General features: G+C 44.8%; 1 protein-coding gene across 3 annotated transcripts in view; it reads right to left on the bottom strand.

Moving 5' to 3' along the window:
* Positions 1–26,208, bottom strand: part of LOC127005790 (uncharacterized) — a 176,026-nt gene that overhangs the window by 71,662 nt on the left and 78,156 nt on the right. Inside the window, exons 3-4 of one of the 3 annotated variants that reach the window (XM_050874892.1) lie at positions 22,199–22,427; positions 12,145–12,267 (exon numbers count right to left, since the gene is read on the bottom strand). In XM_050874892.1, coding sequence (XP_050730849.1) covers positions 12,145–12,267; positions 22,199–22,427 — 352 coding nt within the window. Of the gene's footprint in view, positions 1–10,877; positions 12,268–22,198; positions 22,428–26,208 lie in introns of those variants that run through there. The other 2 variants (XM_050874894.1, XM_050874895.1) reach the window with 2 other exon arrangements.

Below are 26,208 nucleotides of genomic sequence, written 5' to 3'. Positions count from 1 at the left end.
CACTACAACTACTACTACTACTACTACTACTACTACTACTACTACTACAACTACAGCACCATTTACTACTATTTACTACTATAGGGGAAGTAATTAGCGTTTTTTTTCTTTCTTCTCTCAATTACAGTTTTACCCTTGACCTGCTTCCTTTACTGTAAAAAAAATACAATTACAATTACATCATCATCTACTACTACTACTACTACTACTACTACGAGGGTAAGTCTGCAAGGGGTGAAGAGCGCCATGGAAGAGGAAGGCTGGAAAGAAAGGTGGGACGCAAAGCAATATAGTGAAGGCAGGAATGGGAGGGAACCAAAGGAAGGGTTATAGTACTGGAAAACGTGGAATCGATGTAGACAGAAATGGCATGGGAGGGGGAGGGGTTATGAGGCTATCAGAAGCTAAGAGTGCCGAGGGAGAGTGAACGTGGAAGGTTGAGGATTGAAAGGAATAGGGAGGCGAGAAAGGGGGGGGGTGGGGTCGTAAGAGGAGGAGCTGCTGTAGACGAGATTGTGATATGACTCGGTAAATCTAGATGTGTTTGTAAATATATCGATGGTTTGTTTGTTTTGTCTATGGTTTCTCTCTCTCTCTCTCTCTCTCTCTCTCTCTCATTTTTAGCCTATCGAGGTCAGTAGGCTTCCTTTTCATCATTTCTGTAACTCATTTTTATATAGGACAACATTACAGATTTTTCTTTTTCTGTTTCTTTTCTTTCTTTCTTTCTTTCTTCCTTCCTTTCTCTTTCATTCCCATTCTCTCTCTCTCTCTCTCTCTCTCTCTCTCTCTCTCTCCGGGGCTGGTAAGGGAAGGGAGCGTCACCGTAGTAGGGGGGCAGCGACAGTCCCCGAGTTACCGGCGGTCTGGGTCATCGCTTAGGCGGGCAGCGAGGGGAAACAATAGGAGCGCAGGGCTTTACTTCCGCCTTTCTCGAGCTGGGAGGAGAAAACACGAGGAAGTAATTGCTAATGGTGCCCTTCTGTTTTTGTCTTTACTCTTCGCTTTGTTTTCAGAAATATTAGATCACGTTATGGAAGAGTAGCATGCTGTTATCTGAGCATTACATAGAATTTATATGATGTTCCCCTTACTCTCTTTAACTTTATTTAGCTTCGTTGTTTTGTTGTGTTAAGGAAGCTGCGAAAGGCATTACAGTACTTTGCTGGGTCTTATTGGAGTCGTTATTTTCAGCTCCATCTTGTTTGTTTTAATTTACAGGTTGAACTTTACTCTCTTCCACGGTGTAACAAGATGTCTTCCAGTATTATTTATGTATCTTATGAAATTTCTCTGGTGTATCTTGCCTGCAGAAAGTCTTAATTTCATCCCCTTCCGGTAGTAGACTTCAAAAACATTAAACATTTATATACTTTTGAAAGGGAAGCTTCAAAACAAAAATGGTGATAATACTATGATTCCTCTCAAGTGGTTTGTAGAGCGTAACGTCTCGGTCACGGGTCCAGTATGGCTTCCCGGGGGACAGGGCGCTCCATGTGTGGCCGCCTGTGCCTGGTTCACCTGCACCGGGAGACGGAGCACGAGGCGGCAGGGAAATGGAACGGATCACGGGCTTCATGCCTCTACACTTCTCCAACCGAATCTGGGGCCATATTATCGAACAATTCGGCGCCAAAGCTCACATATATGACCATGCTTTCGTAGAAGTTGGGAGGATTTCTAGGGGTACTTTAATGACGTTGGTGGTAGTCTGACCCTTCTTCTATACCATGAAACTAAAAAAAACACTCATTAGAACCCGGTTAACCTCTTGGCTGCGGATTTCCTACCAGAAGACCTCGCCAAGCTGCAGGAGTGGAGCAAAAAGTGTCTGCTACAATTCAATGAGGAAAAATGTAAAGTCCTGCACCTTGGGAGGGGTTATCCAGCACACCAATACCACATGGGAAACACTCCACTATCTACCACTGAGGCAGAGAAAGACCTGGGACTATATGTTAACAGGCTACCAGTGAAGGCCAAATCCATGCCAATCGCAGCGGACGGGTTAATCTTCTTTTAGGAGGAATATATAGGAAAAATTATGTAGAAAAGATAACGTTCGGGAGGAATATGAAGGGAAGAATGTTGAAGAAAAGAAGATAAAATTTAGGATGATTACAGAAGAAAGAATAATGAAAAAAAAATTAATATAAAGGAAAACAGCAGTGCCATCATGCGACTCTTCAGACATTCCTCCATACACAAAAGAAAAACGATATAGTAAGTGTAAAACAAGACTCTCGGAGAAAATGAATCTATAGATATGCGACAAAGAAGAGTCCCCACATACACACGCAAAGAAAATAATGAAGAGGAGAAGAAACCAACCTCAAATATGACTACAAAGGGATACAGTGATGTCCCATGCAACTCCTCAACCATTCTTCCATATACGTAAGGCAAACAGTATGAGAAAAAGAGGAAAACAAGACTCTCGGGAAAATAAATATACCCGAAATTGACCTCTCTTTCGGCCACCTCTTTGGATTCTTTTTGGGAGCAGCGAGTAGCGGGCTTTTTTTTCTTATTATTTCCTTTTGGTGTGCCCTTGAGCTGTCTCCTTTGCTGTAAAAAAAATGCTACAATACGGATTCCCAACATTCCTCTTGCCATCGATAACTTAAAGAAAAAACTGAGGTACAAATGGCCGCCAGGGAAAAAGCGGAAGATGTAAGAGAATGCCGCTCCAATATTCCCGGGCGCCCCTTTATCTGAAATTAGTTTCTTTTCATTGGTTTCCATTGACCGGGGTTTCTGTTCGGGAGGAAGGACCCGCACGACTGCCCGGCCCCCTCCTTCTGGTCTCTCCGCTGATGAGGGAAAATAAAAAACTGGAAACCTTGGTAGCCTGTACATGACGCGGGGGAGGATTGGATCTAACCTGGAAGAATCACGATACTACATAGAACGGCATTTATATAGTTGTTTAGCGGTCTTTTCTTACGTTTTTTGCCCTTGAGCTGTTTTCTCTTCTGCTTTTTATTATTGTTGTTTCCTTTTTTTTGCCCTTGAGCTGTTTTCTCTTCTGCTTTTTATTATTGTTGTTTCCTTTTTTTTTGCCGTTGAGGTGTCTCCTTTGTTGTAAAAAAAAACAGGAGCAAGCATAAAGGAAGTATATTAAAAGGAATGTAGTTACGAGAAGAAGAAAAAAGAGAGTTGAGGCGGTAGTGAATGAAAGGCGAAAAGAGAAAGAAAATGAAGCAACGGAGAGAAAGAAAAAGAAAGATGATGCCGTAAAATACCGGATTTGAACGGGTATAGAAAAGAGGCTGACTTGTAATATACGACACACAGATTGGCCATTATTTTCTTTTAACGGCAAGAGGAAGCAGACCTGGAACCAAACATTAAAAAAAACAGCTGAATTAAATCGGCCTCAGCAGCCTACTCCTCTACGAAACAAATAAATAGACACCGAAGAAATGTCAAATGTAGCTCACGAGGTTGCTCCACACACACACACACACACACACACACACACACACACACACACACACACACACACGGAGGCGTAAAACCAGAAGAAAACCATTAGAGCGAGGAGCCCAAGAGATGAAGTTGCAGTGAAAGCAATCATGGAACTCAAACTTTGGATTTTTTTTACTTCTCGCGCTTTTTAACGTCTCAGCCAGCACGCAGGAGGAGGGAGGGAGGGTGGGAGAGAGGGAGAGATAGAGGGAGGGAGGCTGGGAGATTAGGGTTAGGCAAAGGGGTCAGGAGGAGAGAGAGAGAGAGAGAGAGAGAGAGAGAGAGAGAGAGAGAGAGAGAGAGAGAGAGAGAGAGAGAGAGAGAGAGAGCGAGAGAGCGAGAGAGAGAGAGAGAGAGAGAGAGAGAGAGAGAGAGAGAGAGAGAGAGAGAGAGAGAGAGAGAGAGAGAGAGAGAGAGAGAGAGAGAGAGAGAGAGAGAGAGAGAGAGAGAGAGAGAGAGAGAGAGAGAGAGAGAGAGCATGCTTTTGTCTCCCTCCACACATGCTCCCTTCTCTTCTCCACATGCATCGTTTTTCCTCCACATGCTTTCTTCTCCCTTCATACGTCCTCCTTCTCTCCTCCACACACGTTCTCTCCCTCCACAAACGTTCTCTCCCTTCACACACGTTCTCTCTCTCCAAACACGTTCTCTCCCTCCACACACATTTTCTCTCCTCCACGCACGATCTCTAACTTCACAAACGTTCTCTCCTCCAAACCCGTTCTCTCCTCCACACACGTTCTCTCCCTCCACACACGTTCTCTCCTCCAAACACGTTCTCTCCCTCCACACACGTTCTCTCCCTCCACAAACGTTCTCTCCCTTCACACACGTTCTCTCCCTTCACAAACGTTCTCTCCTCCAGACACGTTCTCTCCCTCCATACGCTTTCTTCTCCCTCTACAGATGTTCCCTTTTCCTTCCTCACGCACCCTCCCTTCTCCCTCCACGCACTCCCCTTCCTCCCATGCCGCACCTGCCTCTAATCACCGCGCTAACTACCTCAGGGAACTTCTTCCAGCCTGGCGCCGTCATTATCCAAAGTTCAAAATTCAATGAAACCTCTAATTTCCTACGCAAACACACACACACACACACACACACACACACACACACACACACACACACACACACACACACACGCCAAATTTACGAGTAACCTTCTTCCAGCTCAATATCCGCTCGGGGGATGAATGTAATATCCTTAGAGTTGGAGAAGGAGAAGGAGAAGGAGGAGGAGAAGGAGGAGGAGGAGGAAGAGGAGGAGGGAAAGCTGTGGTATGAGAGTAACGAGAAAGAAGATCAAATCGATAAAGAATGAGGAGTGAGGGAGGAAGGGCGCGAGATAAAAGAGGATGTGTGTGTGTGTGTGTGTGTGTGTGTGTGTGTGAGATGCAGACAAATAAGATAAGTCATGACTGGAAAGGAAAGAAAGAGAAGAGAGGATAAAGACAATGGTGAAGGTGATATAGGCGAGGTTGGATAAGGTTGAGGGTTACAAAAATAATCATACTAATCATACTAAGAAAAATACAAATCTGATGTGGCAGAGAGAGAGAGAGAGAGAGAGAGAGAGAGAGAGAGAGAGAGAGAGAGAGAGAGAGAGAGAGAGAGAGAGAGAGAGAGAGAGAGAGAGAGAGAGAGAGAGAGAGAGAGAGAGAGAGAGAGAGAGAGAGAGAGAGAGAGAGAGAGAGAGAGAGAGAGAGAGAGAGAGAGAGAGAGAGAGAGAGAGAGAGAGAGAGAGAGAGAGAGAGAGAGAGAGAGAGAGAGAGAGAGAGAGAGAGTAAATAATAGAGGTAAAATACAGCCTACTTTCTATTCCGGGCGTCTTGCTGGCGAAAACATTTTATTTAGGGTCCTTAAAGTTGGGGACGAATTAAAGTGTTCCTCCATTTTTTATCTACAACATTTCTGGGTATTTTTCTTTCAATTTCTGTTTATAATTGTCACGTTGGAAAATATTTTAAGTCGCTCTCTGTTTTCTTGGTCGCTTCTCTGTCTGTCTTCATGTCCGTATATCCGTCTGCTTAACTACTCCCACGGTCTGTAATTATATATATCAGTCTGCAGGTCTGTTTGTTTGGTCTGCATATCCTTCGCTCTCTGTCTTCATGTCTGTTTATCTATCCGTCTGACTAATTTCACGGCTTGTGTATTTATCAGTTTACATGTCTGTTTGTGTGTCTGGTTTTCTACTTTCCAATAACTACAAATACATATCTCATTACTCTCTGATTTTTTTTCTGCATCTTAGGGAGTTAACTTACTGTATCTGGGATGAATAAGAGTTGGCATTATTTATATAGCTTCTAATTCTTTCCTCCTTTAATGATCTCTTCGTATTACTTCGTCCCAAGTATCAAATCCCGTCCCTCCTTCCCTTCTCAAGCGCCTTCAAGACCGTCTCGCACGACAGTACTGGCTGGGGTCGGTAAGGCAAGGGATGGAATCAAAGCCTCTCGCAACACAGGACTGGATGACGCTGGGGACAGTATTTCTCTCTCTCTCTCTCTCTCTCTCTCTCTCTCCCCCCCCCCCCTGGCGTGACGATGGGAGGGTGTATTCCTGAAGGAGGGATTGCAGGCATGGATATATAGATAGATAGATAGATAGGTAGATAGATAGAGATAGACAGATGGATAGATAGATACAGATACAGTGATGGATAGACAGATAGGGAAATTGGGGCGTGGGAAACGGATACGTGTGTGTCAGTGTGATATATCTGTTGTCAATCTTTTACATTTGATATATGATTGCTTTTTTAAGGGGGAGAAGGGGACGTGTGTGTGTGTGTGTGCGTGTGTGCGTGTGTGTGTGTGTGTGTGTGTGTGTGACGTGAATGGAGACGGAATGTACGAACGAATGTATAAGTAAATGAATGAATGTATAAATAAACGCATTAGAAGGACACAGAAGGATGAGTGAAGGAGAGAGTGAATATGTAATGGAGAAGCGAAGCAGTGAATGAGTGAGTGAGTGAGTGAGTGAGTGAGTGAATAAGTAAGTGAAAGAAATATACCAGCTCATAAAACGTGATGAGTGAGTCAGTGAGTGAAGAAAATAAGTGCTAAATAACAAGGAAATGAGTAAAAATGTGAGTGATTTAGTGAGTGCATACGAGTGAACAAGAGTGATTAAAGAAAAATACAAGAGGATAAGTTAGTGAAAGAGGGACATTTAGTAAGTGAACGAGTGAACGGGGACAACATAAAACAATTGAGTAAGTGAGTGAGTGAGTGAGCGATCATTAGTGAGTCAGTGAGTGAGTGGAAAGTCCCAGATGAAAAGTGTGTATGAGAGAGAGCCTGAGTGTTTTGTATGTAGAGTGCAGGCCGGGGAGCAGGCTGAGGGACCTCCATAATTTATATCCTGGCCTGCCTCCCCTCCTTCGCGTCTCAGTGAGTATGCACGGCGGCGTCAGGGCAAGGGCCATACATAAAGGATAGTGCTCACCATCACCGTCAACAAGCACCATTACCAGCACTGCCGTTATCACCACCACAACAGCAACGGGCATGGCTATCACCACCATCACTATCACCATCACCATCACAAGCGCCATTACCAGCACTGCCTTCATCATCACCACCACAACAACAACGGGCATGGCTATCACGACCATCACCATCACCATCACCATCACTGCTCCCACCATCACCACGACAACAACGGGCACGATTATCATCACTACCACCATCACCAACACCACAACAACGACATGCTTCACTATCATCACTATCACCACCACCACCACCACAGTCTCCTCCTCTATGAACAAAACCTCGTCACCACCACCATCACCACAACTGCCTTCGTTACCAGGACCATTACCAACCATCACCAGTATCGGTACCACCACAAGTACCAATATCATAAACCTGATCACTATCTTCGTCAACACCATCTTCACTCACCACCAAAACAGTAATCAACACAAGCACATCACCGTTGCCAATCATCACCACCACCACCACCACCGCCACTACCACCACCACAGCCTCCACCACCATCAGTCCTCGTACATCAAACGATCTCTCAGTGCACTTCAACTTAATTCACAAACCTAACAATATAAAAAAAGACAATATTCCTTTTTTAAAATGTAAGGAAAAGTGGTGTACTACATAATATCAATTCCATATATTTTCATCTTTTATTTTAAGGAGTGAAATTTTAGTTGTTTTATTAATTTATTTACTTTATGAAATACAAATGTTATGAGTTTAACGGATTTATTTTCCATGTTAAGTTCTTCGTCATTATTTTCCTATCATCTCATTTATTATTCTCTCTCTCTCTCTCTCTCTCTCTCTCTCTCACCCAGCAACACCACCACATGCACCCAGCGGGAATAACAACACAGGCAAGCTATAAACCAGGCAAGTCAACGTTCACACCGCATACAGAGTGGCGGAACCTCCCACACGGGCACTCCTCTGCATGACACCACCTCACCACAACAAGCACTACCACCGCTATCACCACCCGACGCTCCACCACCACCACCTCCAATGCCCCTTCCCGCTGACCTACTCCTGCGCCCCTGCTCTGCTCTACTTCCTCGGTGATCGCCACTCCACGGAAAGGATTACAATATTCTCGAAATTAAATTCTCCCTTCCGACTGCCTTCTGGGTTATTGCTACGCTGAATACGAAGGGAGGAGGAGATATATGAATGCAGAGGAGTGCGAGAGGGAGTGTTTCTAGCGCCCTACCCACCGCTGGCTCGCTGCTAGTGTGTTCTGGTGGTGGTGTTTCGCCTTAGGTAAAGGTGTCTAGCCTCTGCCCGCCCGGTGGTCACAGGCTAATGCTCCGTGAAGGCGACTGATATATGTTGCGCCTCCCCCCACTCCGCTTTTCCTGCCTTCCTCCTCCTCCTCCTCCTCCTCCCCTCTCTCTCTCTCTCTCTCTCTCAAATATAAATAAGTATAATTCTCTCGCTTCAATCACTATACAATAATTAATATCATTAATTTTGTCATCATCATCATCATTTAACCAGTTATGGATTATTCTACTTGCTTTCAGAATGCAAAACTAACAATCACATAACCGTGTAAGAATTAACTGATTTTAGAATTCCCGACTGTGGCGCCGCTGCATAAGAACTTCCGCTACACTGATTGTTATTGCTTGAGGTATATAACAAGACGTGCCAATCACTGCGAGTGTACGTGAGCCTGTTATGTTTGGTGCTCAACGTCTTGTGCAAGCTGATGAGGCCACCCGCACCGGACACACACACACACACACACACACACACACACACACATAAATACTGAGCAACATCCCCTCCCCCAACGCCCCCCCCCCCCCCCCCACACACACACACACACTGGAGCAGATGCAATACCGAGCCTCGTTGCAACACAGTTCATGCAAGACAACACAATCATCGGCCGCCCTTCCCTGACAAGTGTATAAGAGCAATAAACACATGCATTGCAACACGCGAAGAATATGCTCCCTATCAGCTCCTTATCCTTCGCGTCCGGTGTGCATCGTGTCGCTTCTAATGTCTGTAACTCTTTATTTGATTCTCTTTCCCTTTCTCGCATATCGCTTCGAGTATGATTCCATTTGTCGTATACCGCTTCTAGTAAACAGTGTGGAAGTCATTGATTACTAGCTAGCTTTTTTTTATTGTTGTTGCTTTTGTTTTATTTTGTCCTTGAGCTGCCTCCCTTGCAGTGAAACAATTCCAACTCCACAATGTTTTTTTTTTACTTAATCACTTATTCTATGTTACTCTCCTTTACTATCGATCATTGCACTTTTCATATACCATCATAAATTATTGCCACTTCATTTCTTTACTGCTTTTCGACTTTACTCAATTCACAATTTTTTATACCTCGTCACTGCATCTACGTCACTGAACTAACAACTGTCCTTCACTAGCTGGTCACTGTACTCGCCCTTGACCTTTGTGTATCAGGGCACCTCTCCTCCCGAAATTGACCTCTCTTTCGGCCACGTCTTTTGATTTTTTTTTTAGGAGCAGCGAGTAGCGGGCTTTTTTTTAATATTGTTTCCTTTTTTTTGTGCCCTTGAGCTGTCTCCTTTGTTGTTGTAATTTTTTTTTAAAAATGTACCTGTTAATTGTCACTCCAGCTCTTTACTGATTTTCGGTTTAGACTCACTTAATTTTCTTTACTTTACTTTACTTTACTCTACATCACAGAACTAACAACTGTCCTTCGCTATCCAGTCACTGTATTCGCCCCTGACTTATATATGTCTTTCCTATGGCAAGTAATTAATCTTCACTCCAAATCTTTACTATTTTTTTATATTCATACTCACTTACACCTCGTCACTGAATCCACGTCACTGAACTTCCTGCCCTTCACTACCCGGTCACTGTACTCGTCTTTGTCTTCCATATACCACTCTGTCCTCTGCTATCTTTGTATTGTGACTGCGTTCTTTGTGTTGTGTTATCCCTACCTCCACCTCGATAACGATCACTGTCCACACCTCTTTGTCCCCGCGCCCTCCTTCACTGTGACCTCCTCGTTGCCCCCGTCACAGCGCCTCCGTCACTGCTTGGGCCACACGCGTCCCTTAGATCGTGATAACATTCAGCAAGATCTTGAGACACTGTGAGGCTTACGTGATATGCTCCTTATCGCCCTGCCTTCTCCTTGCCTTTTCCATTTCCCTCTCCCTCTCATTCTTCTCTTCCTCCTCCTCCTCCTCTTCCTTCTATGCTTCACTTCTTTTCGCCTTTCTTTCCTCTTGTCTTTCCCTCCTCCTCGTCATCTTCCCTTCTTCCTCCTCTCTGCTTCCTCCTCCTTATCATGTTCACTTCTTATCCCTCTCCTTTTCCCTTGCCTTCCCCTCTCCCTTCTCCCTCTCCTTCTTCTATTCCTCCCTCTCCTCCTTCTCCTTCTCCTTCTCTCCCTCCTCCACCTTCTTCCCTGCTTTCTCCTATTCTGCTTTCTCTTCCTCGTTCTGTTTACTTGTTATCCCCCTCCCTTCCCCTTTCCTTCCCTCTTCTCTTTCTCATTTTTCTCTTCCTCCTCCTCTTCCACCTCCTCGACTGTTATCTCTAATTCGTCTTGTTTATCTCTTATCGCCTTCCCTTCCCCTCTTCCTTCTCATTCTTCTCCTCCTCCTCCTCCTCCCTCTCTGCTTCCTCCTCCCCTCCTTTCTCTTCCTCGTCCCTTTCACTGACCTTAAAGCAACAATGAGGAAAGTGCAGGCCGAGGTGACACGGGAGATGGTAAACTGACCTTCAAAACGCAGGCGTGGACGACTTAGCAACTCACCGTCCAACACACAACAATACTTGCATCACTTAACGTCACCTCCCACCCCAGACTTTTTTTTTATCTTTCACTGTTTCTCTCTTTTTCTCTCCGTCTCTCTTACACACACACACACACACACACACACACACACACACACACACACACACACACACACACACACATAAAAATATAAAGTAAAAATGTAAAGTTGTAAAGTTCCCCTGACAACATTTTGAGTAATATTTTCCTGCACGCTGCACGCCGCGGGGCCCCGGGCGAGCGAGCAGCGCCTGTGCGGGATACATTTAGCATCCGCCGCCCTAATGAAAATGACAATGTTCAAGCGTCTCGCCGGCAACATTCAAGCCATGCCAACCTCTAATTCGCGAAGGAAAACGTGGAATAAAAATAATTTCCCTATAATTTCTTCTTCAGCGAACCAACTCGAGGACGAAAGATGAAATAACGTCAAAGAAAAAAAACTTGGCAGCAGCAAAGTGAAGAGAAGCCCTTGCCTCGCGACGGTCTGCCCCAGACGGCCCCGCGGCGGCAGGGCGGGGCTTGGGGTCGTTGTGGACGGAGTGGACTGGCGGAGACGTGATCCTAGTGGGAGTTGAAGCTTTGTTCTCTTCCCTGAGACTGCGAGGGCCCAATTTTTTTTTTAAACACTCGTGTATTTCTTATGTCTGAGAAAAAAAGGGGTGAAGCGTCTGGTTCAAGTTGCGCGCTTCGTTTCGTTTAAGTTTGAGGTGTTGCACGCTAAAGTTTTCGATACGAAGGTGCAGAGCCTCCACAATAAATACTACGGATGAGGTCTGTGTGACGGCACGAAAGCTATAGGTAAAAAGGGTTCTGCTGCCCTCCAGAGGACATTCCCGTCCTGACGCAGGGCAACAGGCGTTCCGAGGACGTTATCGACCGCCGGCTGACCTCAAGCATCCCCCTTCCCTCCTCGCCCCTCGCAGCCCGTCACTCCGCTGTCTGGAATGACGTGATCTGCGTCTTCTTCCCCTTTTGAAAATAAGAACCACGATTTCCGCAGCGCAACGCAAGACAGTTCAACACAAGACTTGCATCAACATACTCCAACGCAATGCACGCCGGTCAGAAGGAATAGCGGCACGAGGATCCTGAGCAGTCCCTGCCGCCATGCACCCTAGAGTCCTGAGGCCACGCGCCGGTGAGGCACCGGGCGCCGAGAGAAGCCCTTCACGGCAGCCTCTCCGTAATTACCCCAAAGGAGCCTCTTGCTTTAATTAGCTGCGTCTCAAGTCGGGCAGTGGACATGACAATTATTCCCCCTCTCAGTGCCAGCACGGCGCCGTGCCACTCACATGAGGCAGCTGCTGCTGACTCGTGCAGAGGAGTGGCGCGATTTAGAACAGTCAGGAGAGGAGTAGATTGTGTACTCACCCTTGGGGGACGCCGAGGCATCCGTCGGACTGGTCGGAGATGTCGGCCTCATAGTGGTTGCCCGCGAGGAGGTCCGGTGTCAGCTTGCCCATGGTCGGCGGCGACACCTGGTCATCATTGCTCCTGCCGAAGACAAGAGGGGAAGCGTTAGGCGGATGCGGGTGACGGAGGGGCGGCACAATAAAGGAAACACAGGCACAACATCTCTCTCTACAGACAAATAATTAATAAAAGGGAAAACACGTCACGATATGTCCCTACTAAATAAACACCCAATTAACCGCAACAGTGAAAAAAGGTAGTGGACAAAATATACAAAAAACGAAACACCACCACACGCCACACCATAAACACAAAACTAAACACGGCAAAAGAATAAAATAAAACTGCACAATACACCACTTCCACCGACAACCCTTGAAACGGCCTACTCCCCTCCACCTCCCTACTCCCCCAGTCGGCTTCCCCGCCCTCCCCACCGCGGGCGTGTGTCTGGGGCTGGCAAGTGACACACACGCCTCGGCACGCCACACCAAGCCACAACCCCCACTCACCTCTCACGCCGCTAATGAGGTGTGGGTGGTGATAGCGGCCTGTGGGGGTGTAGGTGACGGGGATTGGACTGTTTTCTTTACGGTTATGGTACAAGAAGACAGGTGTTGTTTTTGGTTGTAGTGATTATGGGGAACGTGATTAATCTATTGTGTTGCGAGAGAGTGTGATGTTGTGGTAATGGTTGCTGTTGTTCAATGGGAGTGTTGTGTTGTGTGGTAATGCTGTTGTTGTTGATGTTATGATGATGGTGTTGCTATGTGTTGTATGGTGGCGTTGGTAATGGTGATAGTGATGGCGCAAGTATTGATGCGAGCGATATATGAAATGACACTTCAGTTTTAATATTGCAGTGGTGTGTGTGTGTGTGTGTGTGTGTGTGTGTGTGTGTGTGTCCGTCCATGCGCTGCCCGGGGCCTTCTCTCTGTCCGTGGTATCCCCGGCGTCCACCACACACAGAACAAGGTGGCCTCAGGCGGCATTGTTCCCCATTGTGTGGCGCTGACAATGGAGTCGGAGGCGTGGCAGCGTGCACGAAGGTTGGTGGGAAGGGCGAGACGCGGGGGTGAGGACCAGAAAGGGACAGAAAGAAAAAAGGAGCATGAAAAGGCTGAAAAGGAAGGAAGGAAGGAAGGAAGGAGGGAAGGGAGGTGGAAAGATACGAAGGAAAGAAGGAAGGGAAGAAGGAAGGAAGGAAGGAAGGAAGGATAGATGAAAGGAAGGCGACGTAAGTAAGTAAGGAAGGAAGGAAGGAAGGAAGGAAGGAAGAAGATGAAGTCAGGCTATTTTCCATCCCTAGACTTATAAAACACGTATCTGAGTAGCGGAATAGTGTATCTGAGAACTGGTAAGAATAGTGCAGAAAGAAAGCAAAGATGGAAGAAAAAGTGGAATAAAAACGTGACAAGTGAAGTGTGGCTTAGATTAAAGTGGGCCGGGTTAGATGAGTCAGCACGCTTACTCAGTGTTACTATGATAATGCTGTCTGGCCTTATGAAGAGTATGGATGAGAGATGAAAAGGAGAATATATATATGACAAATGAAGGTTAAAAGAGGGAGAGATAGGAAAATAATGATGAAGTTGAATGGAGTGGAAAAATAAGTCAGTGAGGTTCGGTGAATGTTCGGTGAGTGAGTGAATGGCTGGGGACAAAGAAGGGAATGGAGGAATTTTGTTAGTGGCCATACGGTGAGGGAAAAAGACGAAGGGAGAATATTACATACCATTAGACTTAAGACGGTAGCAGCGGGGATCATGTTTCTTAATGGTCCCTCCAAGCGAGAAAAATGAAGAAAAAAAAATCACCCCTCACACAAACCATTTCATAATATACATCAAAGCATTTGTGATCAGACTATGTATCATCTATTTTGGGGGTTTTATATCATGGCACAAATTTGGCCCGTCGCTGCTACACGGTAAAGCCACAAATTTGGCCCGTCGCTGCTACCGGGTTAAAAGGTTATATTACTTTACGTTCTTAGTTGGAAGGCTTTGTTGGATGCTAATATCTCGGATCATGTTCATTTCGCTTGTACATAAAAAAAAAACATTGCACTCATTTCTCTCAAGCTCACTCAGTATAAGGGTGATACAATTTTCTTGATCTTCCTGCACTGAATTCGTCTTGCTTGATACTCAGTGATTATACCAGTAATATAAAAAAAAAAATGTTATGTAGAAGTTAATTAGCAACTGAAGAAAAACGAAATCGATCCTTATATGAAAAAAATATATATAGAAAAAATTAAAGAATATAGTATCAGAATATAGTATCAAAGAGAGGGTGAAAAATACATAGGAATAACAAAAAAGAGGAAGTTACATACAACACGATAAATAATTCTTGGTAGGAACGTGAGAGTTGCCACAACAATCACCACCACCATCACTACCACCACCTCCACTACCACTCCCACCACTACAACCACCACCACCACTACCACCCTAACTATGCAGACAAGCCGGCCTTTCGTTTCTTCATCAGTAATGGTAAACTGTGGAAGGAGGAGGTTGGTGACGCGGCACATAATAAGAGAAGAGAATTATTAAAGAAAGAAGGAAAGGAAGAGAGGAAGGGAGGAAAGAAGGAAGAAAGAAAGGAGAGAAAACTGGGAAGAAACGAAGAAATGAAGAACGATAAGAAGAAAGGGGGAAAGGAAGAAAGGAAGGAATTCAGGAAAAAGAGAAAGGAACGAAGGAGAAAAGGAATGAATGAATGAAGGAAGGAAGGAAGAAGGGAAGGAAGGAAGGAAAGAAAGAAAGAAAGAAAGAGGAAAGGTGGGATGATATAAAGGTAAAAAGAAGGAAAGGAAGGAAGGAAGGAAGGAAGGAAGGAAGGGAGAGAAAGAAAGGAAGGAAGGAAGGAAAAAAGGAAGGAAGGGGGAGAAAAAGGAAGGAAGGAAGGAAGGAGGGAAGGAAGGAACGAGAGAGAGAGAGAGAGAGAGAGAGAGAGAGAGAGAGAGAGAGAGAGAGAGAGAGAGAGAGAGAGAGAGAGAGAGAGAGAGAGAGAGAGAGAGAGAGAGAGAGGGAGGGAGGGAGATAAGGAGGGCGGTATTAAGGGCAGAGAAAGGGAAGAGGAAGGGAGGGAGAGGAGGTAACAATCAACAGGCAGGGAGGAGGGGAAGAAAGAATGCAAGAGTTGGGGAAATGAAAAGTTTAAAGGGATTGGGAGAGTGGGAGATGACAGCGACTAGAAAATATTGAAACGGACACAAGGAAATATAGACAAATAAATATATAAACACACTGATACGAAGTGAAAAGGAATGCAAGAAAAAGACAAAGATGAAGAAACTATAACACACAGCAAACAAAATGAAACAAATAGGGAAAAAATGAAATAAAAAGTTGAGAAGATTAGGAAGAGCTGAGAAAATGAGAAAAAAAATAAAGGAACAGAAGAAAGAAAGATGATTAGAAAAATGTAGTAAAGCAATATAGAAGAGGAATAGATAAAGAAAATAAAGAAATCAGACTAGATGAACCTTGAACTGAACTGTATCAAGACACTTCCATCATTAATTCACTCACTCATTCTTCATTCACTCAGTTCATTCATTCATCACTTTTATTTTTTTGTCATCTTTAGCAATAAAAAAAATAAAAAAAGAAATCAGACTAGATGAACCTTGAACAGAACTGTATCAAGACACTTCCATCATTAATTCACTCACTCATTCTTCATTCACTCACTTCATTCATTCATCACTATTATTTTTGTCGTCTTTCGCAATAAGAAAAATAAAGAAATCAGACTAGTTGAACCTTGAACTGAGCTATACCAAGAAGCTTCCATCATCTATTCACTCACTCATTCTTCATTCACTCAGTTCATTCATTCATCACTATTATTTTTGTCATCTTTCGCAATAAAAAAATAAATAAATCAGACTATGCACCAGTTGAACCTTGAACTGAGCTATACCAAGAAGCTTCCATCATCTATTCACTCACTCATTCTTCATTCACTCACTTCATTCATTCATCACTTTTATTTTTTTGTCATCTTTCGCAATAAAAAATAAATAAATCAGACTATGCACCATTTGAACCTTGAACTGAGCTATACCAAGAAGCTTCCATCAGCTATTCACTCACTCATTCTTCATTCACTTCCATCATCTATTCACTCACTCATTCTTCATTCACTCAGTTCATTCATTCATCACTATTATTTTTGTCATCTTTCGCAATAAAAAAAATAAAAAAATCAGACTAGTTAAACCTTGAACTGAACTATTTCAAGAACCTTTCATCATTTATCTTTCGCAATTCATCTCCTTTATCCCTGACAGCACCACCATCACCACCACCACCACCACCACAACCACCACCACCACAACCACATTATCGTCATCATCCCCACCACTACACGTACCATCATCACTATCACCACCCATCAAAGTTTACATCACAACCACCACAGGACACGCCGCCTCCACCATCATTATCTAAATCAAAGAGGAGAAGAACAGCAATATAGGAAATTTAATACAGGGAGGCGAAAGAATAGGAGACAAGGGAAAGAATATAATAAAAATAAAATAAATAAATGGGAAGGAGGAGCATCAGAAAATTTAAAAAAAGCAAACAGTAACAAAACGGGAGAAAAAAGTAAACAAAATAATGAGATACACAAATTACGTAAAACCACAAGATAAGAAAGAACAAAAATGAGATGGAGGAGGAGGAGGAGGAGGAGGAGGAGGAGGAGGAGGAGGAGCAAGAGATAAAGAAAGAAAAGGAAGAAGAAGAGGAGGAGGAGGAGGAAGCAGAAGGAGTAAGATGTCTCGTATAGGGAGTGTGATAGGCCACGAAGAGGCTGGCAGAAAAGAGCTCAGGGGGATAAAAGGGAGCCAGACAAAGGGAGGATAGGGAGAGGAGGGAGGATCGAGGCTAAGGAGAAGGATGAGTCAAGGCCAATATGGGTCACCGGACTGCGTATTAGAAGTCACCTAAGAATTGAGTTTTCTTTTGTACTAATAATTTCAATAGGAGAAGAAGGAGGAGGAGGAGAAGCAAGGGAGATATAGAGGAGGAGGTGGAGGAGGAGGAGGAGGAGGAGGAGGAGGAGAAGGAGGAATAGAGGACATTGGGATACTACAAAAAATATGAACAACCTTGACCTTATGAGAGAGAGAGAGAGAGAGAGAGAGAGAGAGAGAGAGAGAGAGAGAGAGAGAGAGAGAGAGAGAGAGAGAGAGAGAGAGAGAGAGAGAGAGAGAGAGAGAGAGAGAGAGAGAGAGAGAGAGAGAGAGAGAGAGAGAGAGAGAGAGAGAGAGAGAGAGAGAGAGAGAGAGAGAGAGAGAGAGAGAATATGATGATGATGATAATAATAATAATGATGACGACCAATAAAAAGATGAAGAAGAAAAAAATGAATAAGAACAAGAAGAAGAAGAAGAAGATGCAGAGGTTAAAAGAATAACGAGGAGAACGAGACAGCAGAGGCGGCAAAGAAGTAGAGTAACAACCAGAAAGATAAGAACGCCGAGGGTAAGGTATAGAAAGATAGAGTTGGATGACGAAGATAAAAGAAAAAAATGGAACAGTCTAGGGCATTTTTTTTACAACAAAGGAGACAGCTCACGGGCACAAAAAGAAAGGAAACAATAATGACGGGTTCCAGCGCGCCAGGGGTACACATAAATTAGGCGCCCCATAAAAAACACCCCTGTCGGAACAATTAACGAACCTTCACCATAGAACTGTACACTCCTACCGTCTATCGTTCCCCCACTAACCCACTTTCTCTTCTTAGTATTCCCTTGAAAAAAGAAAACATTAAGGGTTCTCGGAGGGACGGCTGGAGGCGGGGATAAACAGAACACTACCTGATAGCTAATTCCCTCAGGTGTTTGTGTTTCTACCTGTCTGCTTGTACCGCTTCTTTTTCTTGTCCTTGTTTTTGAGTACTTGTTCTTGTTGCTGTTCTTTTTCTTGTTTTTATTAATCTTCGTCTTTTTCCTCCTTTTCGTCCAACTCCTAAATTGACAGTATAGATGGAGTATAGACTGGGTGCCCTATTTAGTGTACTTATCATTGCTGGAGTAGTAGTAGTAGTAGCAGTAGTAATAGTAGTAGTAGTAGTAATAGTAGTAATAGTAGTAGTAGTAGTAGAAGTAAAGGGGGGGGGAGGAGGAGGTAGAGGAGGAAGAAGAGGAGAAGAAAAATAAATGCATGGTACCAAAAACTCTGCCTCTCCCCGTCGTCCTCCTCCGCCTTTTTTGCCGGTGTCGTGTGAGCAAGGCGAGGCTTCTCCTTATTAGCTCTTGACCCGCTGTTCCTTACATCACCTGATAATCTCTCTCTCTCTCTCTCTCTCTCTCTCTCTCTCTCTCTCTCTCTCTCTCTCTCTCTCTCTCTCTCTCTCTCTCTCCAGTCTCCTTCCAACCTCCTCGCCCTCCTCTTATTTCCAAACTCGTAGGTTTCTCCTTCCTCTGTTTCTACGTTCACACATTGTTTTCCTCTTTTTTTTCTCCTCCTCCTCCTCCTCCTCCTCCTTCTCCTCTTGCTCCCCCTCCTTCGTCTATTAACTCTATTCTATCCTGTCCTACCACACGTAGATTACTGGTAGTAGCGGTAGCAGACAGACACCCTCGCCAGGTCTTCTGGTGTCTGTTCTTCCTATGTATTCCTATGTATTTCGCCTCCTCCTCCTCCTCCTCCTCCTCCTCCTCCTCTTGGTTGGTAAGAAACTTAATAGCTGCGATCATCACTTAATCCGTTTTAATGTCAACATAACTCAGACTCGTAGATAATCCGTCAGTGATACCAGATTACAAAAAAGCAAATTTCAACTTAGCCCGTGAGCTGCTTCCCCCAGCGACCTGGAACAAACTTAACCTCACCGACAATACAATCGACAACGCGTAGAACGTCTTCAAAGAAAAGCTCCTGGAGTGCTGAAATATGTCCCGTAAATCACTGGTGTCTCTCGAATTCGTTAAATCATTAAAGCGGGTAGCCTCGCAATAAGCCAACAGACGTTCTGTTGCCTGTTCCTCCATGTTTCCATGTCTCATCCTCCTCGTCCTCCTTCTCCTCCTTCTCCTGTTCATCCTCCATCTCCTCCCCTTTATCTTCCAGCAGTACACCTCGGTGGGTGCCCTATTGTGGCGAGCAGAAGGCTGCCTTCGAGAAGGTGTAGGAGAGGAAAAAAGGTGTATGTCGCCCGAAGGCAGCCTACAGGGAGGCATAAGAAGCTAGGCGACCGAGCGGTGGCCCCTCAGAGGCTTTACACGGGATTGGTGACTTTAAAGAATGTCACTTCTGTGGCACTGCCCGGCATCACTACCACCCCCACCCCCACTGGCACCTCATTGCAAGAGCTTAAGGCCGTTAGATACAGAAGTAAAATGTTGGAAGACTCATGCGCCCTGAGTACAAGTGAACAAAAGACTGATATAGGATTAGAAGCATGAGTGATCACCAACGACACAAGGAGGGTCAAGCACGAGTGGTTGAAGGTTGAAGCGAAGTCTGAAGTGTCTGCAGGAGTCACGCACGCAGACAACAGGTGGACAAAAGGACTGATGCAGGATAGGATGGGTGAGGTGCTGACTAGAGCTGTATTGAATGCAAGAGACAGACACTAAGAAATATTGACAATGGGAGAGTAAAGCGCGGGTCTGCGTGTAAGAAAAGATATTGCCAAGAGGAAGCGGCGAGAAAGCAATGCCTTGGTGCAGGTAACTGGGGTGAGCAATCACTGACAACCTTGCAATTTTATTCATACCATAAAACAAATGTTCAAAACTGACCTGCAGTATAAAAATGAATCATCGGAATTTAGAACGTTTATCAAGAGTGGCATAGAATGGGACGGGTAACTGCGTGGGGGGTTGCTTGGAGGGGCCGTCAAGGGTGGAGGCGGCAGGTGAGTGAAGAGACGCGCCCTTTGTCTTATTTTTATTTTTTACTATGTTAAGTGTCATACATCAGCTCAAATGTTCATACTATTTTGTTTACTGACATGAGTATGAATCCAATAGGTATAAAACACACAAGGGGGACATTATACAATACTCAGGGGGGTCAAAAGGGAGAAAGGGAAGGGAAGGGAAGTGACGTGCCAAGGAGCTCTTTCCTCGCCTTGCTGTGCCATTGTCGGGGAAAGTCTTGACATCCCAGAGGCTACACAGGGGGACGATGAAAGGGTAGATGTGGTGTAGAAAGGAAAAGAAAAAATAGGGAGGGTAGACGAGAGGAAAAACTACACAGAAAGGAGAATGGAGGATTATATGAAGTGTAAGAAGGAAGAAAAGAGGTAAGAAAGATAAGCAAGAGGAAGGGAGGTGATGTGCCAAGCTGGTCGTTGTCGTGCTGGTCATCTCTGTCTTCTTGCTTTGTGTTGCCTTGATATCGCGGGGCACAAGACAGACAGCACCACACACACCAGCACGCTCTACCTTGCCCAAGTGTCCCCATATGGTGGCTTATCGATCAGTTTCAGGGAAGTTGGACACCTCAGAAGGTTTCACGCGACCTCCTCGGACACAAAACTGATGCGTAAATTCGCGGCACGGTGCCCCTACAGTCTAGCCGTTACACTAGGTATCGGAAGCCGTAAAACGAATGAGTTTATGGAAAAAAAGAAACCTGAAACTTAATCGGTCTCCTCGGAGGCGGGTGATACTTTTCTTGGCTTGAAAAATACAACTAGACTCAAGGAGAGCACTTTCTAAAGATTTAATAAAAGTTTTATCATATAAAAACTAAGTATGGTATGATACTTGAATCAGAAATGACTCATTACTGAGAAGTAAGGCAAAGCACCAAGGAGCAGGAGGGCGGAGGGAGCGAGGGAGGAGGACTCAGGTGGCCTCAGCCTCTTCACCGGCGAGCGAAGAAAACGCGGCGGCGACCCAAACAATGAGGCAGATGATGGAGAGGACGACAAGAGGCAACAGGAGGAGGGGGGGGGGGGGGAGCAGTACACACACACACACACACACACACACACACACACACACACACACACACACACACGCACACACACACACACACACGTCTCCAGGGGACATTTGAAAGCATTTATCTTTGTGTTTAACTGTGTACTTCTTTCTCCTTTACGTGACATCTGAGGAGGGGACGGGAAAGGTGAAAGAAACAAGGAATGTGCCTTCCCCAAAGGACGTGTGAGCGTGTCTTCGGGGGAGTGTTGAGGCGGGAGACTTTAAGACAATAAAATAGAGAGGAATTGAAACTGAGAAAGTAAGAAAATAAACATGAAGAGGATAAGACAATAAATTTTCACAATTATATATACATTTTTTTTTCATAATCCTCTGACGGTGAATCGATATAAAAGCAGGGGGAGAGAAGTATTGGTGTGAATGTTGGGTTTATGTGTGTTACTGAGAAGTGATGGTGTCCCCCACCTTCTGATCACGTGTCAGTAACCAATTAAAAAGAGCCTGTAAGTAATTTGTACTGATTCCTGGGTATGATGGAAGCCTCACACATCACACCCACTTCCCCTTGCTCAAAAGAAGGTTGTTGCAGCTCTTGTCAGCGAAAATACTTCTTAGTAACCTGCCCGAGTTGCTGGTTGACAGCCAAGGTGGTCGAGTTCATCAGGTGGTGAGTGTATATAATTCACCACGGTCTGACTACACGATACTCTAGCAATCGCCAGCCAGTACCATTCTCGAATGAACTGGCTCACAAGGGAATCTCTGGCTTCGGCTGAAACCTTACACCCAAAGACCCTCGGAAGGGGGGACACAACCCCCAACTGACATGTGGAACCCATTCACTGCTGGGTGACCGGGGCCATCCGTCTCCACTCCGGTCCAAAAGCATTTTTTTGTACTATTGTCTTACTTTTTACACACAATAATAGTAATAAAAATATTGCTGATAATAGTACATGGGAAAATAAGTGATGATTACATATGTAATTATTAGAAATATAATAATAATAATGATAATAATACAAGAAAACAACACTGAGCGGCAACAACAACAACAACAACAACAACAACAACACTCACAGGTTCTGGGGGACGGTGACCATGAGGTGGAAGGCGTGGGCTGCGAGGTGGCCCGTGGCGTGGCTGGTGGAGGAGGACGGCCGTCTGTCTCTCGACCTCGACCGGCTGGAGGGCGAGGGGCTGGGCGAGCGGGAGTGGAGGAGGCGCTGGTGCTGCCCCCCGCTGCCCCCCGGCCCGTCCGCTCCCAGCTGGTCCACGTTCTCCACGCTGGGGCTCGTCGACACATGGCCTGGAAACAGAAAATGGTACCGTGTTAGGGTGGACTAAACGGGTGAAAGGTGTGGGAATGGATTTACGGGGTGACTAGTGCGTGTGTGTGTGTGTGTGTGTGTGTGTGTGTGTGTGTGTGTGTGTGTGTGTGTAGTTCATTCATGGTTTAATCACGTTTTGGACTCAAGATCGCAGGCCAGTACATTTTCGGAGAACTTTATTATTATTTTTTTTATCATTATCATCATTATTAGTTATTAACATTATTATCATAAAAAAAACCATATTGCGGGAGTAGGAAAATGAAGGAAAGGAGAGAAATATGGACAATAACAAGATAATAGTTTTACAATAAGGAAAGGATGTTAATTTATCATCCCTCCAATCTTTATCTATTTAGCAACTTTCTTTCCTATTACTGTCTCTCCCTTCTCTTTCTTTCATTCTTTTTATGTACTCTCTCTCTCTCTCTCGCTCTGTCTCTCTCTCTCTCTCTCTTTCTCTTTCTTGATATTCCTTTCTTTCACCTTCCGCTTCTTTCTATTTTCATCCTGGAGGCCCGTGCCTCCGTCGCTGCTCGACGGTTGCTGCTCGTGTCTGTGGCGGCGGCGGAGGCATCCCCACCCCCGTAACGAGCTTTGCATCGCTCGCTCCCCCTTACAGGGCCGCCTTTCGGCCAAAGGCCCTGTCCCCTTTTAAGGAATAAATCTTTAAGACGAAGAAGACAATGAAGCCATTCTCACTCGAGACCTCAAGACGGACACAGCTCCCCTCCTGCCACTGAAGAAGGGTCAAGGACCCGAAATTGCGATCTGGCGACAACGATGACACCATATGGAAAGGTCATCTCAGTCTCAACAAAAGAGAATAAGACACTCTTAAGAAATAAAGAGAATTTACTCAAGAAGATATATAACGCTGAGTTAGCTATCACCTTCAACCAAAAATTAATACATCAAACAACAAAAACTCTACGGACTAAACATGACATTGTTCACTATATATGCTCCATACTTTTTTCTACTTTATTCACTTTATTCAGCCGATTTATACTCATCTTTTTTATCAACTGACGAATGCTCGACCGAGTGTTACAGAGTGCTTTGGGGAGTTGAAAGAAATATATGAACACTTCGACACACGGGTAAGGTAGTTGAGGGGGGCCTACTTTCTCAAGTAGGTATTTATTGGTGCTTCTAAGGTTCTAAATCATAACATACGTGGTTCAGTAAATACATACATACGTTCATATATTATCTTGTTTGTAGCTGCACATCCAGATTGAAAGGGGATCCTTGCATGTGGAAACATTAATTAATTAACGAGTTAGAAGCTCCGTGCCTCTGTGGCTGTGAACCATCATAGTGTAGTCTACCCTGCAACGTTAACAGTCTCCCACTCCAGAAATGAACGTTTTCTTCGCCGACCAAGACAGAAAACGAGCATTGTCTTGCTGTCCTTTTGAACACAGACCAAAACATACACCGACCACTCTACAGTCTCATAAAATGCAAAAGGGAACTTAACCAGGAGCACCGTGGCTTGGGCCTTTTTTTGACATTGTGTTAAGCCTTTGCTGTGTCTCCTCAGTAAAAAAATAAAGAGAAGATCTTGGCTCAAGGAAGGGTCCACAATATTATTCTACAAACAGACGTATGTACGATACCGTTAACCTCAGCAATATACAACGGAGGAAGTGAATGAAAAAAAATAGAAAGCATCTCTAGCTTTTAACAAGAAAACAGTGTTCCATCCTTCCTTCTCATTGATTTAATGGAAAATATAAAAATAGTATATATAAAACAGGCGGTTTCAGAGTCCGAGGGAGAGCCAAGGGAAACGAGAAAATCGCCTCCTCCACAATCCATCATCGGGAAGAGAAAATTTAAAGGCGCGTCACCGGCTGGAAACTGGAAATTGGAGTCTGCGTCCGGAGGGAGATGATGACGGCAGGGAGCGGCTTCTTAATCCACCCACACAGACCTGACGCACCACCGCCGTTTGGGGACAAGGGGCGGCGGTGATGTAACAAGAAGGGGGGAGGGCGGTGTATGGATGGGGAGGCAGGGAAACACTCGAGAAAAGAGGGAACTGGCTCCGAAAATAGCTAAAAAAGTTACCAAAAATGAAATAGGTGGGAGGAGACACGGCTCAAAACTGGGGACACGTTGTTTAGGTGGGAAAAGTATACAAAAAAAAAGAGAAATGAAAGAGATTGATGAAGAAAGGAGGGGCGGGACGAGGAGATGGGTGTGTGATGGAACTAGGTGGAGAAGTGGGAGGGACGTATGAAAGGGAAGGCAGGGAAAAGATGGAACTGCCTTGCAAAAAGACCACTGGAATCTTATCAGCTGTACAAGATGAGGAAAGATGAAATGATTGGAAGACAAGAAAAGAGGAAACTGGCTCCGAAAATAGGCCAGGAAGTTCCCAGAAATGAAAGAAGAGTGAAAGGAGGCACGGTTAGACACAAGAAACAAGATGGTTTGGGTGGGAAAAGTCTACAAAAAAGTTATGAAAAATGAAAGAGATTGATGATGAGCGGAGGGGCGGGACGAGGAGACAGGATGGTGATGGAACTATGTGGAGGAGGGCTTATGAAGGGGAAGGGAGGGAAAATATAGAAATACCTTGCAAACAGAAGACTGGAACCTCATCAGTTGTATAAGATGAGGAAAGATGAGACAGTTGGGTGTGGGGAGCCGCTGAGACCGTGAAGGATGGAAAAGAAAACGGGTGGTGGGAGGGGGCAAGACAACGGGGGACTCAGAAGATATTAGGTGAGAAAATAAAACGGATTGACTGAAGAGAAACAAAGATATAAGGTGAGGAAATGATGCAAGATGGTGGAATAAGTTGTAGAAGACTTTTGAATGAGTGTCAGAAGTTAAGAAGAAGAAAGGAGTGAGTAGGAACTATACGAATAGGGTGTAGACAGAAGGGAGAATAATGGAGTGGAGTTGCCAAGTTTCAAAATGGAAAAATTGGTGACGACGAGATTGAAAAGATTGGTGTGTGTGTGTGTGTGTGTGTGTGTGTGTGTGTGTGTGTGTGTGTGTGAGAGAGAGAGAGAGAGAGAGAGAGAGAGAGAGAGAGAGAGAGAGAGAGAGAGAGAGAGAGAGAGAGAGAGAGAGAGAGAGAGAGAGAGAGAGAGAGAGAGAGAGAGAGAGAGAGAGAGAGAGAGAGAGAGAGAGAGAGAGAGAGAGAGAGAGAGAGAGAGAGAGAGAGATAGATACAACAGCCATCTTCTTCGCTGCCGCTGCTTCAGTACCAGAGTGATGATAAAAGATTGGTCATATTCGCTCGATCCAACAACTTCCGGGACTCAATATCGGCCACCTATGCAAACTTAAGACTGCGATGTTACAATAATTACATGAAAGCCTCCTCCGCATTATAGGTAAAAGCTGTGTCGGTGTCGGGGAGGTGATGGACAGTGAGCGGAGTTTTTAATTTTTTTTCGCTCTCTTTTCTGGCCACTTTGGGGACTTCCTGGATGATAAAGCACACAAAAAGAAACACTAAAAAAAAAATCACCACTTCATCATCACTAACAACAACAACAACTTCCAACACACACTGCATACTTTTTTGGTGACTCGGTAAGAAAGTGTGATAAGGAGTCTATTTCTGTTTCGTCAGCCTCTCCGCCAACTCGCTATCGTTTATGTAACCCGTCTCTTTATGATGTATTGGTGACTGAGGGCCGCTTTCACAGTCGTTTTGTTTGTTTTGATCGTTACCAATGGCTGTTATCGCCGCTACAGTATTTCCTCGTAAAACTGGCCGATGGGGTAGTG

This window comes from Eriocheir sinensis, chromosome 31 (genome assembly GCF_024679095.1).
Source record: "Eriocheir sinensis breed Jianghai 21 chromosome 31, ASM2467909v1, whole genome shotgun sequence".
Lineage (NCBI taxonomy): Eukaryota > Metazoa > Arthropoda > Malacostraca > Decapoda > Varunidae > Eriocheir > Eriocheir sinensis.
This window is presented reverse-complemented; position numbering and strand designations above follow the sequence as displayed.